Here is a 15,948-nt window from a genome sequence, read left to right as displayed (position 1 = left end):
GCCCTTTTTGTCTTTGGAACACATGATGGTCATTAGCTAATAATAATATTTCAGGCTCAGACCTGTAAGCTGGAGGAAAGGCTAAATTTTCATCATTTCATCTTGCGCTGCCTGACTGTGAAGTGTATGATTTCTCAGAACTAATGCTGTAAAAATATCAGTCTCCACAGGTGTATCACAACTGTTATCTATTTTGTTAGCGCCCATCTTTCCCTGACTACAACACATATATTTATATTCAAAAGAGATAAAAAATGTATTGGGACTTTCTACTCTGAGCATCAGACGTTTTCCCTCATGAACACTCTTCCCGCAAAGTATCACAGAGAATAAATTAGATCACCATTTTAACTGAAAAGCATGGAGACAAGAGTGCTAGAGCAAAACCCAGGCCACTTGACTAAAACAGATTAGAGACTGCGCCTCATTTGCAGCAGCCCTGCTGCGCTGAGACAGAAAAATATATCGCAATATTTTCCTAACCTCACCTTTCCATGAATGTAAATAGGATGGGAAGGAGACATTAGTATAATAAATACAGTACGTTATGAGCTGTGGTTGGCTAAATTTTAAGAATCCCTTGGCTTGGTGTGTTGCATTTATGGGCTCAAAGGAAGGTATTTTTTTTTCCAGAAAAAGAATACACAAAATCCAAAGCTTACATATGAGTAAAGTATATGAACAATATGTTTTCATTCTACCTTTCTCCTGTTATCATTCTCACACTCCAATGTTTTACATAGTGCAGAGAGACAGACGACATCCTTGCATTCGCCGTTAACAAGAGGAAGACTCATAATCCACCTGCCCCAGTGATTCACCACTGACGGCTTTGTGGTTTTCAGCGCTGTATCGACTCGGCTTTGGAAACAGCAAGGTGATGCCATTAAGTTATAACATTGCTGCATTTATTTATAACATGCCTTTTATGTCTGGCCATCTCAAAGTGTATTGCAATTTATCTGTACCATAGAAGCACTTATTTCTGTCAGAGCCTCCTATAGGCAGTGCCAAAGTGACAGTTATGGCTGAGCATCCCTCTGCAAGATTTAATTTGGGAAAAGGGCCTTCAATGCATCATCCCCCCTCTCCCCACACAGGCTCAGCAAAATTTGGCCCTGTTCCTTCTTCCACAGGGAGAATCACAGAATCGCAGAATGTCAGGGATTAGAAGGGACCTGGAAAGCTCATCCACTGCAATCCCCCCATGGAGCAGGAACACCCAGATGAGGTTACACAGGAAGGTGTCCAGGCGGGTTGGAATGTCTGCAGAGAAGGAGACTCCACAACCCCCCTGGGCAGCCTGGGCCAGGCTCTGCCACCCTCACTAAGAAGAAGATTCTTCTCATATTTAAGTGGAACCTCTTGTGTTCCAGTTTGAACCCATTACCCCTTGTCCTATCACTGGTTGTCACCGAGAAGAGCCTGGCTCCATCCTCCTGACACTCACCCTTCACATATCTGTAACCATGAATGAGGTCACCCCTCAGTCTCCTCTTGTCCAGCTCCAGAGCCCCAGCTCCCTCAGCCTTTCCTCACACGGGAGATGCTCCACTCCCTTCAGCATCTTGGTGGCTGCGCTGGACTCTCTCCAGCAGTTCCCTGTCCTGCTGGAACTGAGGGGCCACAACTGAACACAATATTCCAGGTGTGGTCTCCCCAGGGCAGAGCAGAGGGGCAGGAGAACCTCTCTGACCCACTGACCACCCCATTCTAACCCACCCCAGGTACCACTGGCCTTCCTGGCCACAAGGGCCCAGTGCTGGCTCCTGGTCACCCTGCTGTCCCCAGGACCCCCAGGTCCCTTTCCCCTACACTGCTCTCTAATAGGTCATTCCCCAACTTACACTGGAACCTGGGGTTGTTCCTGCCCAGATACAAGACTCTACACTTTCCCTTGTTACATTTCATTAAATTTTTCCCTGCCCAACTCTCCAGTCTGTCCAGTTCTCGCTGGTCAAGTTGTGCCCAGCTTCATGCCTGGAAGCACATGGCTGAAGGTATTTTCCCTGTGAAAAGGGAGAAAAAAAAGTCATCAAAACAATCTGTAAGTTTCCAGAGACCTTTCAAAACCTCAGGCTCATTTTCTAGTAATTTTTGTTGTTGTTTTACTGCTAGAGAAGTGCCAGGACTTATAAGTTGTATGTGACAGGCAGAGCCTGTCATGTTACATCTGTCCATGTTACATCAAGGAAAACTCATTGCAGAACTGGTCCACTGCACCTCTGCAAGTATTGATGTCACCTTATCGATACTTCTAACCTTAATTTCCTTATGGAAGATGTAAGTTATACTTACCTACTTCCACTTTCCGATGCCTAAAAAATGACATGACGGCATACAGGGAAATTAAGTGTCTAAGACAATACCACTAACAAGCCACAATACTTCCTCCTTAAAAATCAAAACCTTTCTCCAATTCCCGCAATGGGAATCTCACATTTGCAAGAAAACACAAACCATGAATACGTACAAATTTGCACTTTATGTTCACAACTCCAAACTCAGCCTCCATGTACTGCAGTGAGCAAGCAGCACATGGATGAGCAGTTTTTACCAGGACAGATGTGCTGAGCCTTGCCCGAGTAGCACATGTCACTACTGAGCATATGCTGTGGTTAGCACCATTTTAATTAACTTCGCACAGAGGGACAAAAGTTGAGGCTGGGTTGATGACACCAGCATGTCATCGCATTTGATAAGTTCCATGGTGCATTCCTGGAAGACAAAAGGAGCCCTGCCGACCCTTCTCCAGCCCTACAGCTGTGCAAGTAAATGATGTCATGGCTTTCCAGTGACATCATGGAAGCAGGACCCATGATTTACTTTGGGGGAAGAAAATGGAAGTTTAATACTAGCCTTGAATGTTAGCTCTTCCTGGAAAGGGGACCTGGAGACAAATGCAGATTACTTAGCTACTTCCTTTGAAGACGTGAAATTTCAATAGTCTAGATCTAGGATTATTTCATTTCTTTGAATTTCTTTTATTTCTGGTCAACCACGGGCAGCTGATGAGTGCCATCTTTTCTAGGAGCATGTCTTCATCTTGAGGACCCAGCAGGCAGAAAAGGCTCTCATGCTGGGGTGGAGGGGAAGCAGCATGTGTACCCTAAGCCCCTTTGCTGGGAACAACATCCATGATAGAAGTCACAAGAACTGTGGATTAATGACAATTCTTAACAACCTCAGGAGTTTGTTCTGGAATAATCAGATATTCTGGCTCTGAGAGAACATGTCCAACCTTAGCAAATCCCAAGCATAAACATCTTGCACTTTATGATTTGGGACAATAAAGCCAAATTAGCTGAAAAGCTTGAAATTGGATTTCTATGGAACTCACACTTCTAACCAAGAGTGCAATCTAGGCTAGAAAGATCAATTTTGCTACTTCAGTGCTCCAGCTATGAAGGGGAAGATTAAGAAAATACAGAAGTTAAATATCTCTAGTATTGTCTCTGTTTCACCCTTATCACCAAGTTCCTTACTTTCTTTTTGGAGGTTTTCATGTGATTTCCAATCTTTTAATTTTGAGTCCACTTGTTCCAAACTCCTCTCCAACACACAAGAGGTCTGAATTGCCTGCTAAGGATTTGCCTCCATCACTGCTGTGAATAACCTCAGGATCGTGGGTTATTAATACTCATCAAAAATCTGTCTCTGTGGTGCAAAGATGCCAGCCCTTAAAAAACCCTTCACTGATGGAAAACATCTGCTCAAACTCTCAAGAATTTATCAAATCATTTTTAACAGGAGCAGTGTGTTAATCATTTCGGCCACTTGTTTATTTATGTTTCTTCTCCTCCACCTTCATCAGTCTCATATGGAATACATGGTTATTACCAGGCAAATTTAAGAAGAAGAAGAAGAAGAAGAAGAAGAAGAAGAAGAAGAAGAAGAAGAAGGAGAAGAAGGAGAAAAAAAAGGAAAAGAAGAAGGAAAAGAAAGGGAAAGGGAAAGGGAAAGGGAAAGGGAAAGGGAAAGGGAAAGGGAAAGGGAAAGAGAGAGAGAAAGAGAAAGAGAAAGAGAAAGAGAAAGAGAAAGAGAAAGAGAAAGAGAAAGAGAAAGAGAAAGGGAAAAAGGGAAAAAGAAAAAGGGAAAAAGAAAAAGGGAAAAAGGAAAAGGGAAAAAGAAAAAGGGAAAAAGAAAAAGAAAAAGGAAAAAAAAAGGAAAAGAAAAAGGAAAAGAAAAAGGAAAAGAAAAAGGAAAAGAAAAGGGAAAAGAAAAAGGAAAAGAAAAAGGAAAAGAAAAAGGAAAAGAAAAAGAAACAGAAACAGAAAAAGAAAAAGAAAAAGAAAAAGAAAAAGAAAAAGAAAAAGAAAAAGAAAAAGAAAAAGAAAAAGAAAAAGAAAAAGAAAAAGAAAAAGAAAAAGAAAAAGTGGAAAAATCCCTTCATTATTTGAAAAGTAATGAAGTACAAAGATTGCTATTTTCCCATTTTTTACTCCAATGCACATCATCAGTTCAGTATTTCTTTTAGGGCTCTTGCTTGGTCCGGTAGTGAAAGACAAATTTTAACATTTTTTCAGAAGAAAATGATGTTTGGGTGTATTGCTTCAGATTTGCCTGTATCCTACTATTTAGACTCCTCTTCAGTGGAAGCAATCACTGAATGCAAATAAAGAGAGCATCCACAGGGATTTATGGTTACCCTCTTCCCTTACTAATTTATGAGTTATCAGTATGCAGCAGCTTTGCTTTTAGCTGTCTGACAACAGTGACAGTTATACTGGGGAACCTTTAAGCTCCTCAAAGAAATCTGCTCTCGAAGGGGAGTTTGGAAGGGTCAGTTAAACCCTGTTGGCATCTCCTCCACAGAGTCAGCTGGAAGACCAGTTCTAAACAGACACTGAAATATTTTACCAGATGCACACCTCAAAAGTTTCTGGTTTTCCTGTCTTAATGGGACTTGAAACACGAACTTTCTTTAGAGCTTTGCAATAAATTTTGGCATCCATAATGTGAAAAACAACTCATATGCGCTCCTGCTGGTCTTAACAAATCAAGACGTCCTTTGGCAGAAATCTCTCAGCCTCTCCATGAATAGATATCTTTTCACCCACCATATCTTTATTTCCTTCTTGGTCAAACATACGGTGCAAACCATGACATTCCCATAACCCCTTATCAAATACTGATGTTGGTCATCCACCTCTCTCCAAATATAGACAGAATGCCCCAAAATCCATGGCTCTTCAGTTAAGCTGCTTCTCCATCAGGCCGTTAAGCCAGTCTTAAGATGTTTCTGCCCAAATGTGCTACTCCTTAGCATTTTTCCTACCAGTGTTAACAGAGTTCATCCTACATCATGGGTAAAGGAGCACCAAAGAGATGTCACAGAAGCAAAAGGGAGAGTACTGGATCACAGCTTGAACCTGGACACGCTGCACAGGCTACTGCTCACAGGAAAATACCTACATTTAGGTGCTTTTAACTGGCAAACAATCTCCTCCCCATGCTCAAGGCAAGTCTATTCTCAGTACACAGAACACAGCCAAGTTACAGTAATCTACAATGCTAGCATATGAATGCTCAACTTCAAGGCCAGTCTCCAAATCCTGCTTTTCTCCCAACGGGCTACTCAGAGTCAAAATAAAGCTTTTAGTACAGTCATTGATATAGACTCTTTTGTTCCAAATATTACCTCAATCAAGTGGAATTTGGTTCACTCATCTCATCTGGTGGATATTGAATCCTGCAGCGTACTCCACTGTTCAGCTATCTGGCATGAAGACGTCGGAAACCGGTGAAAGTTTCGGCAAGCTAAACAGAACTGATTTTCTATGGACTGAAAAACCTATAACTGCTTTTCATGGGCATATACAAGCTGAATAAAGGAAGTAATAGACAGTAGTTTCTTTGCTGAAAATAAGCATTCAAAAATGGTCATTTCAAGCACAAGATACAGACGGCGTAAAATCAGTATCAGGTTACATTGCAGCATCGCTGGAAAACCTTACATCCATTTTCCTGTCTTGCAGAAAGAACTGATACTATAAACCCGTCCATTCAATGGCCAAAGTAGAGAAACACGCGCTTCAAAACAGTTGCTAAAATTATTGTAAGGCTATAAATACTGACAAGTGGAGACTGAGATCCTGTAGCTAAGAGCATGCAAAATTCCCTTAGCTCCTCAAGGAAGGAATATCTTCAGGGCAGAAGAGTGCTTTGGCTGATAAATTTGGCTTTTCTGACTTCAAGAACATGGGTTTGCTTAGCACCACTTATGGCAGTGACTGCAGATCCCTTCAAGTCATGTTCTCACACAGGGCATATGGAGAACTAGGCTGGAGCTCGTGACAGTGCCTCACTGTTGTCTAGCAAGAGTGGCCCGTGGTAGAAAAAAATACAGTGTTATGCCACAGGAATGATTAAATGGGTGGAACAAGACAGGAAAGTTAGTAAGGAGTCATCAAAGGGTTTGGGTAAGGAAGAAGAAAAGCAGAAACAAGAGCTGAGCCACACTATGAGCACAGGCAAGGAAACAGAGAGGATGAAAGCCCCAATATTCATTTAATGTTGATTCATGCAAACCACCAGTCACTCTGTCTCCTACTGAAGAACTTCAGCTTGTGCTTGTCTTGGAGCATCTGAAGAGTACCTTGACATTTATGCAAAATACTTGGAAGTTTTTAAGGGTCTGTGCTGACTTTTACGGATTATGTTTGCCCAAATATTCCTGTATGCACTTGAACACACCAGTTAAATACTTACTGTGGTTATACTTTTATCAGGACCATCCTTTACCCACTGTGAAGATGAGCCTACAAAATCAGCACTGGTTTGTTTTTATCAAACCACAATTTGGGCAATAATCTCTTGTCATGCACAAAATGAGCCAAATTATTCTCTCATTCACTCTGGGGCAAATCCTGACTAACTCCATTGACTTGAGCACAATGACTCTGGATTCATATTGGCAAAACTGTGAACAGATTTAGGCCTTAAACACTGTAAGAGATTGTTTGTTCTTTATATGCTTTAGCAAAAGCAGCTTTTTAGTCCAGCATAGATGCCAAATTAATTATTCAAAGCAGAAGAGAGGGATTTTTTCCATTAATATTTGGACTGGTTGCACACATATACATTTTGCTATTCATAGATTATACAAAGAATTGCAGAATTAATAGTATCTTACATTTTGAGACACTTCATGGACGTGAATTAGGGAAGTTCCCTGCAAACTTACCACTAGTAGACACAAATAGCGTTATCTTGAGCGCTGAAACATCGTTTATCTCTTAAAATATAAATCCAAAGATGAATACTTTCCTGTCTGTTCCCACAGGCAGAGTAGTTGTTGTTTGGAGTTTGTTTTACTCCATGAGCTATTGCAAAATCAACATTTCATTCTCATGCACCGTAGGAAGCCAAACTTGATTCATCTGGTGCTCCAGCTATCACTTGAAAGTGCTTTTGCCTTAGCACCACCAGAAAAAATGTCTCAGTTTCTTGCTGGAACAGAAGAGTACAATTAGCCTAGCAATCGACACCTTTGTCATTCAACTTTAAATTGCACTGGGGGAAAACACTGTGCCTCAGGGGAGAGAAACATTTTTGAGAAAAACCTATTCCATTTCTTTCATTATCTTTTGGAGACAAGAAGGGCCTGCCGGGACATGGGGTGTCTCTGAATCATGAATGTGGACAAGAACGTCAGATAATGGGAAGTGTATTACTCAGCCTGGGCAAAATACGATATTGATTTTACTTGCAGCACCGAGCAACGTCTGTGGTACAACAGTGTGTCTGCAGAATGCAACTGGAAGTAATTCCCTGGTGTCTATCATGTCTGGATGAGAGGAAACGGCCTCAAGTTGTGCCAGGGGAGGTTTCGACTGGGTATTGGGAAATGTTTCTTCCTAGAAAGGGCTGTCAGGCATTGGAACAGGCTGCCCAGGGCAGTGGTGGAGTCACCATCCCTGGTGGGGTTGAGCAGACGTGGAGATGAGGTTCTCAGGGACATGGGCTAGTGCCAGGGTTGGGTTAACAGTTGGACTGCATGACCTTGAGTGTCTCTACCAACCAAAATGATGTTATGATCCTTTGTTGCTCTAGGACCAGATACAAACAAGAGCCCCCCTTTTTTCTATTAATAGTTATCTAGGTAGTAGGACAACCAAGATCAAAGAGAGATGCTCTTGTTGCTGCTGGCTTTGACCCCAATATCCAGATAGCAGGAAGAGCAATTTCACCAAAGGTTATTATTTTGCTGACCACTCAGCAGCTTTGGTCTGGAGGCCTTGCAGGTGCTGGATGCTGGATGAGCAACGCACAACATTTCTCTCCATTTATTTATGGTGAATGGCTGAGTTGTTTTTGCAGAGGCAAACACACCATCAATGGCATATTTTGAAACCGCTTGGCCTGAGACAGTGAATCCAGGAGGACCGGTTCATGTTCAGGAGTCAACAGATGGCAAAGCCACCGGCAGGCAAGGACCAGGTGACACTGTGAACAGGGACAGCTGGAGGGTGACACTGCGCCCTTGGCAGCTCTCAGCTGAGGACCCAGCACCTTTTGCTCCTAACACCCAGTTTCCAGCTGCATTTCAGGTTAATGCTTGGCATAAACAGGGACAAATACCTCTCAGAAGCTTATAACATGCTACAAGTTATATGTGTTACCTTTATTTACATGCACATTGTTAATGCCTTTATGGATTGATCATAACTCTGTGACTTAATCATTCATGTCAGACAGCTACTAATATCCAACTAGCACCTAAAAAGTTTGTTTAAAAAACAAACAAACAAATATGAATGGTCACAAACTATGACCTTGCAATCTCCTGCCTCTTCCTTCTTTGCAAGTATGTCCTGATTAACACTTGCAGTTCATCAACATGTAAGTTAGAGATAGCACTGTGATATAGACATGTATAAAATGGAGGACACCAAACTGATGTGGAAAAATACACCAGATCTGAACTTCAGAAGGTGAAGTGCTGAGAAGACCAACAGTTTCCAACAGCCACATCCAATTGCAGCAACAGTGAACAGCTAGTTTGTGATACATGTGTGGTGAGTCTCATAGTGCATGCAAATCCATCAACAAAAGGCACAATTCTTATTTTCAGTCTGTTTCCCAATGTTGCCACTTCAGCTTCTCTTCAGGAACTCCCAAATACTTTCATCTGAAATCCAAAAACTAAACTTTCAGTCTATAAAGTAGACACAATCACAGCTATAAAACAGAACTTGCCATTCTGTTCATATTTCAGTATTTCGGGTGTGAGGAGGGCAGCAACACTGCAAAACTGCAGCCCTCAGCAGGTGCGGGTTGTACGGGCACCAGCTGACACATCAGCTGCGCCGTGTGTTTGGCAGCCGGGCACCTACAGCTGTTCCTCGATGCTGTTTTGGGGGCTGCCAGCTGGGCTGAGCCATCCCAGAAGAATCATGTGTGCATAACAAGGATGGCTTCTGAACATGCTTGGGGCAGATGGGTCCTGCCTGGGGAGGAGCAGTGGCGGGGGTACACAAGTGTTTGCTCTGCCCAGATCCAAGCCTGCATTGCTGAGCACACACCTGCATTTCACAGAATCCCAGGCTGGTTGGGGTTAGAAGGGACCTCTGGAGATCATCCAGTCCAACCCACCTGCTCAAGCAGGGTCACCAGAGCAGGTCACACAGGATCGTGTCCAGGCGGGTTTGAATGTCTCAGAGAAGGAGACTCCACAACCTCAAAGGAAAGAAGTTTCTCCTCATATTCAGATGGAACCTCCTGTGCTTCAGTCTGTGCCCATTGCCCCTCACCCTGTCATTGGGCACCACTGAACAGAGTCTGGTCCATCTTCTTGACACCCACCCTGGAGATATTTATCACATTGATAAGATCCCTCTCAGCTTCTCTTCTCCAGCTGAACAGCCCCAGCTCTCTGTCTCTCCTCATCAGAAAGATGCTCCAGACCCCTCAGCATCTTTGTGTCCCTCCACTGGACTCTCTCCAATAATTTCTTGTCCTCCTTTAGCTGGGGAGCCCAGGAGTGGACACAGAACTGCAGATGTGTCCTCACCAGGGCAGAGCAGAGGGGGAGGAACATCCTCCCTCCACCTGCTGGTCACACTTTTCCTAATGCACCCCAGGGACCATTGGCCTCCTTGGCCACAAGGGCACATTGCTGGCTCATGGTCACTCTGTTGTCCACCAGAACTCCCAGGTCCTTCTCTGCAGAGCCGCTTTCCAGCAGGCCAACCCCAACCTGTTCTGGTGCCTGCGGTTGTTCCTCCCAAGGTGCAGGACCCTACACTTGCCCTTGTTGAACTTCATCAGGTTCTTCTCTGCCCAGCCCCCCAGACTGTGAAGCTCTAACTGAATGGCAGCAGCACAGCCTTTTGCTGTATTCACCACTCCTCCCAGTTTTATGACATCTGAAAACTTGCTGAGGGTACAAATGAGACATCTGCAATGGCCTAAACCTTCAGATCACTTGAGGGTTTGCTCTGATAGGTTTATCTGCATTCTTCTGCTTTGCCATACTGATTTTCCATATCAATGACTAGCAGTAGTCTTGCTCCATGTCCATGGCTGACCACAGAGGTCAAAGATGAAGAGCTACTATGATTCCTTGTACAGTTCCATCCACAGCTTTTTGACTGCTCATTTCCAACTTGTAAGACCCCATTTCAGCAGGACACCTCCAGGCAACTTTACCCTTCAGTGGGACTACACAGCTGTGTAGTGGAGTGTGTCTAATGACAAAGCCCAAAGATTTTTCAGTGCCTACATAAAAATATTAGCAAATGTTCCTGTGATTTAACCAACACTTTGATATCGCAAGTAGTTTAATGTTGGTTTGTTCTGTCATACAAGCTGATAGTTCTCGAGTACACTCATCTAACAGTGATCTAAACTTTCAAAATTCATATTTCACACAGTCATTTGTAACTATGGAAAACACTGAGATGCAAGCAGGTGAGGTCCACCCCATCTCCAAGGCACATGCAGCACCACCTTCTCTGGGTAGTATGCTTTACACATCCCGTCAGATCACAAGACATAAAATTGCCACTGGCATGAAGATCTTCTCTGAATGTTTTATGCCTCAAAACCAAGCTTATTTTACTGGTGAGGAGAAAAAAAAATATGTCTTCCTAAGAGGAGACCTAGTTCACGCTGATTTGGAACATTAATCAAAGCCTCAGTTTAGGAGTATCAGTGTGTGCAGGGTGCAGATGAGGTGATTTTGCATCTATTATAGAAATATGTGATACATCTCTGCAGTTCTGTATATAGCACAGGGAGAGAGCTGGCGACCACACAGCACTTGCTGTCCTCCTCCATTCTGCTGCTAAATTACATTAAACAGAACTTAGCAATAAACTCGGCATGTCCGAAACATTTCCTCTCTGTAACCCATTGCTGCAGTCGCTAAAGGAACATGATGTGATAAACGTAACACAATGTAAAACGGATGGAGCCCATTGAAAGAAATTATGAGTGGCTTGTATGACTATTCACAAATCAACAGTGGCCATTGCCTTCTTCCCATCACCATTTGAGACAGTGCATTTATTTGCAAACAAAACCATGCATTTCTTGAATAGGTTCCTTCACTTTATAATTATTTATAATTATTTATAATTATTTATAATTATTATCAGCGCTGCCAAGACCACCAAAGCCCCACTTCACCCTTTGTGCAACATGGACAAACCAGCAGTGTTGCACACAAAGTGCTCAGCACATCTGTCCCTGGAAGAGGTGACCACAGTCTGCGTCCCCTGGGAGCTGACCCACTCTTTGCTGCCTTCCATGGGATCACATGTTTTTCATGGACCTCTATGGTGTTTTTCTCACCCTGAGTCATCTAAGGTTTTGTAGCCATTTACTGTCACACAAAGCTGCCATTTAAGAGCCAGCATGCATGGAAGTGCCTTATCCTTCATCCTCCATGAGACAGTCCTGGGAAACCTGACCCTGGAGATGGTGACCAAGTGATCACAGTGTGTCAGGTGTGGCTACATGCTACAGTAAAACCGCCGATAGACAAGGAAAACACACTAGAGGATCTGCTGGTCTTTAAAGGAAAGATACACACTTCTTAAATATCCAGATCTGAAATTTAACACGAAGAGAGGAGAAGAGGAAACAGAGGATTTTATCATCAGTAGGACCCCAAAAAGTGTTGCTTTCCTCTGAAATGAGATGTACCTCTCGGTGAGATACAGCTATGCAGACTGAAGTCACAAGATCTCCTGAGCCAGCAGCACTTTGCTGTGACACAGCACAGGGGACACCATCTGCCACAGTCTCTTGGTGTCTGGGGGCCAGAATCACTGAACCAGCAGCTATCAGCTCAACCAGAGGAAAGACTCTGTTAATGGCATATAAGCAAGTCTCAGGAAATAAATATTTTCTGTCTTCCTAGCAACCCAGACATACCCATATTTTTGGCAGAAGTGACCCTGAAAACACACAGTGATACCTGCTGCCTTCCTTCTTGGTTCTCTGACCTCAAATCTGAGCAGGAGGATAAATAGCCATGTCAGTCTCCTGCTTACCACAGACAAGATTTGATGTACCAAAAGAAAGGTATGGAGAAAGAAAGAGATGGAGATCCTGCAAAAGATTGTTTTCAGGTTGCAGACATCCACTATGAACCTGAGGCAGCTGATACCTATAGAAGCTTTGATGATGGTTTAGGCAGTGAGACTGCTGTATGAACAGTCTCTGGATACCTACTGAACTGATTAGTCCACTGATTGCACTGATTAACTTTACATTGCACAGGGTGCCCTGTTTGCAGTAGTATTGGCAATTCAACACCACAGAATAGTTTGGTTTGTAAGGGACATTCAATGCTCATCCAGCCCCACCCCTGACATGAGCAGGGACATTTTCACCCGCTCAGGTTGCTCAGAGCCCTGTCCAGCCTGCCCTCGAAGACTTAAAGGAATGGGCCATCCATAACTTCTCTGGGTGAACTGTGCTAGTGTCTCACCATTCTCATTTAGAAAGTTTTTTTCCTTACATACAATCTAAACCTGTTGTGTTTTAGTTTAAAACCACTGCCCCTTGTCATGTCACCCCATGCCTTGGTAAAAAGTCAATCCCCATCTTTCTTATAAGCCCCTTTTAAGTATTGAAAAGCCACAAGAAGATCTCCCCAGAGCCTTCCATACTGTACTATAGAAACAACTAGGCAAATACTTATTAAAAAATAACTAATCTCGTTAACACCAGGATCACAGGAATGGACAACATCTACAATTTAGTTAAAAATGCCTGCTAACTCTGCTATAATTTTCTCAGATGCACTATCACTGAGTCAGTTGATATCTTTTGTTTTCCTGTCACCAGGAGCTGGATTTGCCTTGTTCTTCAGTCATCAATCGAATGTAATGGGGGGAGGAATCCCTTCTCCTGTTTGCTAATACAATAAGATAAAGGGGACATCAGATGACATAGGCACCATTAACTCCCAGGTTATAAAACTTTTACAACACTTTCCTTTTTACAGCAAAAGGCATCACAGCTTGTGGACTGAAGGCTTGAGGACAAGGCACTTAGACTTTGCTCCTGAGCTTTTGGTTTTTGGTGCAAAATATACTAGAAGCAGGTTTTCACTGTTGAAAACCTCTGTGCCTCATTGATAGTGGACATCCTACCAACATCCTCCTTTCTTGCCCTCTGTTTATTCTCACATATATGTGCATTTGCTTCCATAAATATCTGGAAATTGAGTGTGCAAAACAGTGAAACACAGCTCAAGGAGAAGAGTCCACAATCCAAGGGAGCAAACAGTTGTTCAGCTTTGGGACTTTTGGCCACATGACAACTTTCTTGGAGGTCCAGAGGCTGTCACAATCGTAAATGCTGAAGGTTTCGAACCAAGTTTTTAGAATTCTGATAGGGACTATGAGAATCAAGTCCCTGTTTAATTAATTCCCCAGTGTTTCAACCACAAGCTATTACCTTCCCTGAAGAAAGTGATGAGAAACTAAGCAGAAGACCATATAGATATTATGACAAACATTTGCTGGAATTTCTTTAAAAGTGCAACATATATTATTCCTCTACCATAAAAAAAATGTAGTATGGGGGAAGACAACCTCCCTTCCCCAAAAGAGCCATCACAAATTAAGAAGGTTATGTGTATGGCATAAATACAAGTGTATATGGGAGGACCTCGATTCTCCTCTGCATCAGAGCAGTTGAATCGTTCTTGTTTTCCCAGTACAGCCATATGGCACCAATACAAAGTCATCGGTTATGATTAACCTATAACCACACCGCAAGCATGAGGTGCTTTTTGAGATTCCTCAGGCATGCTTAGTTCTCCCAATTGCCACACATTATTGCTCTAATTAAGTGGTGGGGAAACCACAGTGCTAAGAGTGTTAAGTGTCTTGCCCCAGCCATGCCAAGATCCAGTTGCACAGGTGCATAGGTGGCTGGTGTCACCCCTCGGCAGCCCATTACCTCTTTGCTGCCCACCTCTCTGATACGGAGACAACCTCCCTGTGCTTGGGAATGTCCTTCCACCTATTGAGACCTTTTTCTTTTCATCATGGAGTTCCATTGTGGTTCTTTGCTGCTTGCCTTGCAGTTTCCTCCCCTGTTTGCAACAGTGCTGCAGGTTTGCTGGGGATGAGATTACTAGCTGCCACCCAGCAGATAAAATGCTGAATCACAGTCCTTTTCCACAAGCTGTCTAGATGCTGCTGGGTTGATGGCTGCAACCTTTCTCCAAACCATGGTATTCTAATGAAATCAAGTGCATCATCTAAAACCTTAAGTCACTGCACAGCTCACTATGCAATGAGCTGAAGTATCCTATGCATATAAAACAAGTGTACTATTTATTGTGCCAACACAGTAACAACGTTAAGAGATGACTAGCAATATTTCCCCAGCCTATCTGGTAACTTACAACAGCAAGACAGATAATGTGCTGGACCTCTACATCAGTCCTAAGTGTTCCACCTCCTGCCCATTTGATACCAGATGAAATCACCTGCATGGTTCTGCTGCATATGTTGGAGCAGGACTGCTCATCTTTGCAGCGCATCCAGCTTATACAAGCAGAATCTGTGGACTGCAGCTTCTTAACAGCACCACAACGCAAATATTAATTAGGAGAATGTAATTACAGCAGTACCAAAGGCAAAGTGACTCCATGAACTGAAAAGCTAACACAGACGCAATCTGTCACTGCCACCTCACATAGCAAAAATTCTTATTTCATTAGAAATATTCCTCACATAAGAACAACAAGTGTCTGCACCTGCAGGAAGGGTCCCGAGATGGGAATAAGCAGGGCCAACAGCAAAACCACCCGCTCAGGACAGGAGGTGCGAAACAATGGAGCTGACCTTTTTTTTTGTTGTACTCATCTTCTGTTGCATTGGAGGAGTCCGAATGATAGTCCCGAAGCTCCTGCTCATACATCTCCAAAAAATTGTCGTCTGCCTTTCCTTTCTTGGACTTGTCACCTTTCTTCTTCTTCTTTTCTTTGCCTTTTTTGCCCTTTTTCTTCTTTTTCTTTCTGCGTTCATAGTCATCCTCATCCTCACTGCTATACTCTCTTCGCTTGGCTTTTTTCTTTTTCTTTTTCTTCACTTCCCCGCCATTCTCTGAGTCCTCAGATTTTGATTTCTTTTTGCTCTTTTTCTCCTGGCTTTCATTTTCCCCGTCTTCCTCAATTACCTCCTCAGCCACCTCCTCCACTGCCTCCTCTTCCTCTTCCTCCTCCTCCTCCTCCTCTGCTTCGTTCTTTTTGGTCTTTTCTTTCATGTCATTGTTTTTCACCCCTACACTTTTAACAACGCTCTATGGTTGCCTTAACCTGCCTTCTGGTGCCTGCTCTGGTTCCTTTTCTGATTGGCAAAGTTCTTTAGTCCTCCTCTCCTTGCCTAGGGCTGGGATGCTTCGTTTCTCAGTGTCCTTCCTCCTCCCCTGCTCTGTGTAGGTATGTCCTGGAGTCCCTTGTCCTTCTCCAACTCT

The 15,948-nt window shown here is 43.2% G+C and overlaps 1 protein-coding gene across 1 annotated transcript in view; it reads right to left on the bottom strand.

Annotated features, from left to right (window-relative positions):
* The window catches only part of LOXHD1 (lipoxygenase homology PLAT domains 1), a 154,533-nt gene extending 138,795 nt beyond the window's left edge, over positions 1-15,738 (bottom strand). The window contains exon 1 of the mRNA XM_005500411.4: positions 15,318-15,738. Coding sequence (XP_005500468.2) covers positions 15,318-15,738 — 421 coding nt within the window. The remainder of the gene's footprint in view (positions 1-15,317) is intronic.
* Positions 15,739-15,948: the final 210 nt, after the last annotated feature.

This window comes from Columba livia, chromosome Z (assembly GCF_036013475.1).
Source record: "Columba livia isolate bColLiv1 breed racing homer chromosome Z, bColLiv1.pat.W.v2, whole genome shotgun sequence".
In the NCBI taxonomy this organism is placed as follows: Eukaryota; Metazoa; Chordata; class Aves; order Columbiformes; family Columbidae; genus Columba; species Columba livia.
This window is presented reverse-complemented; position numbering and strand designations above follow the sequence as displayed.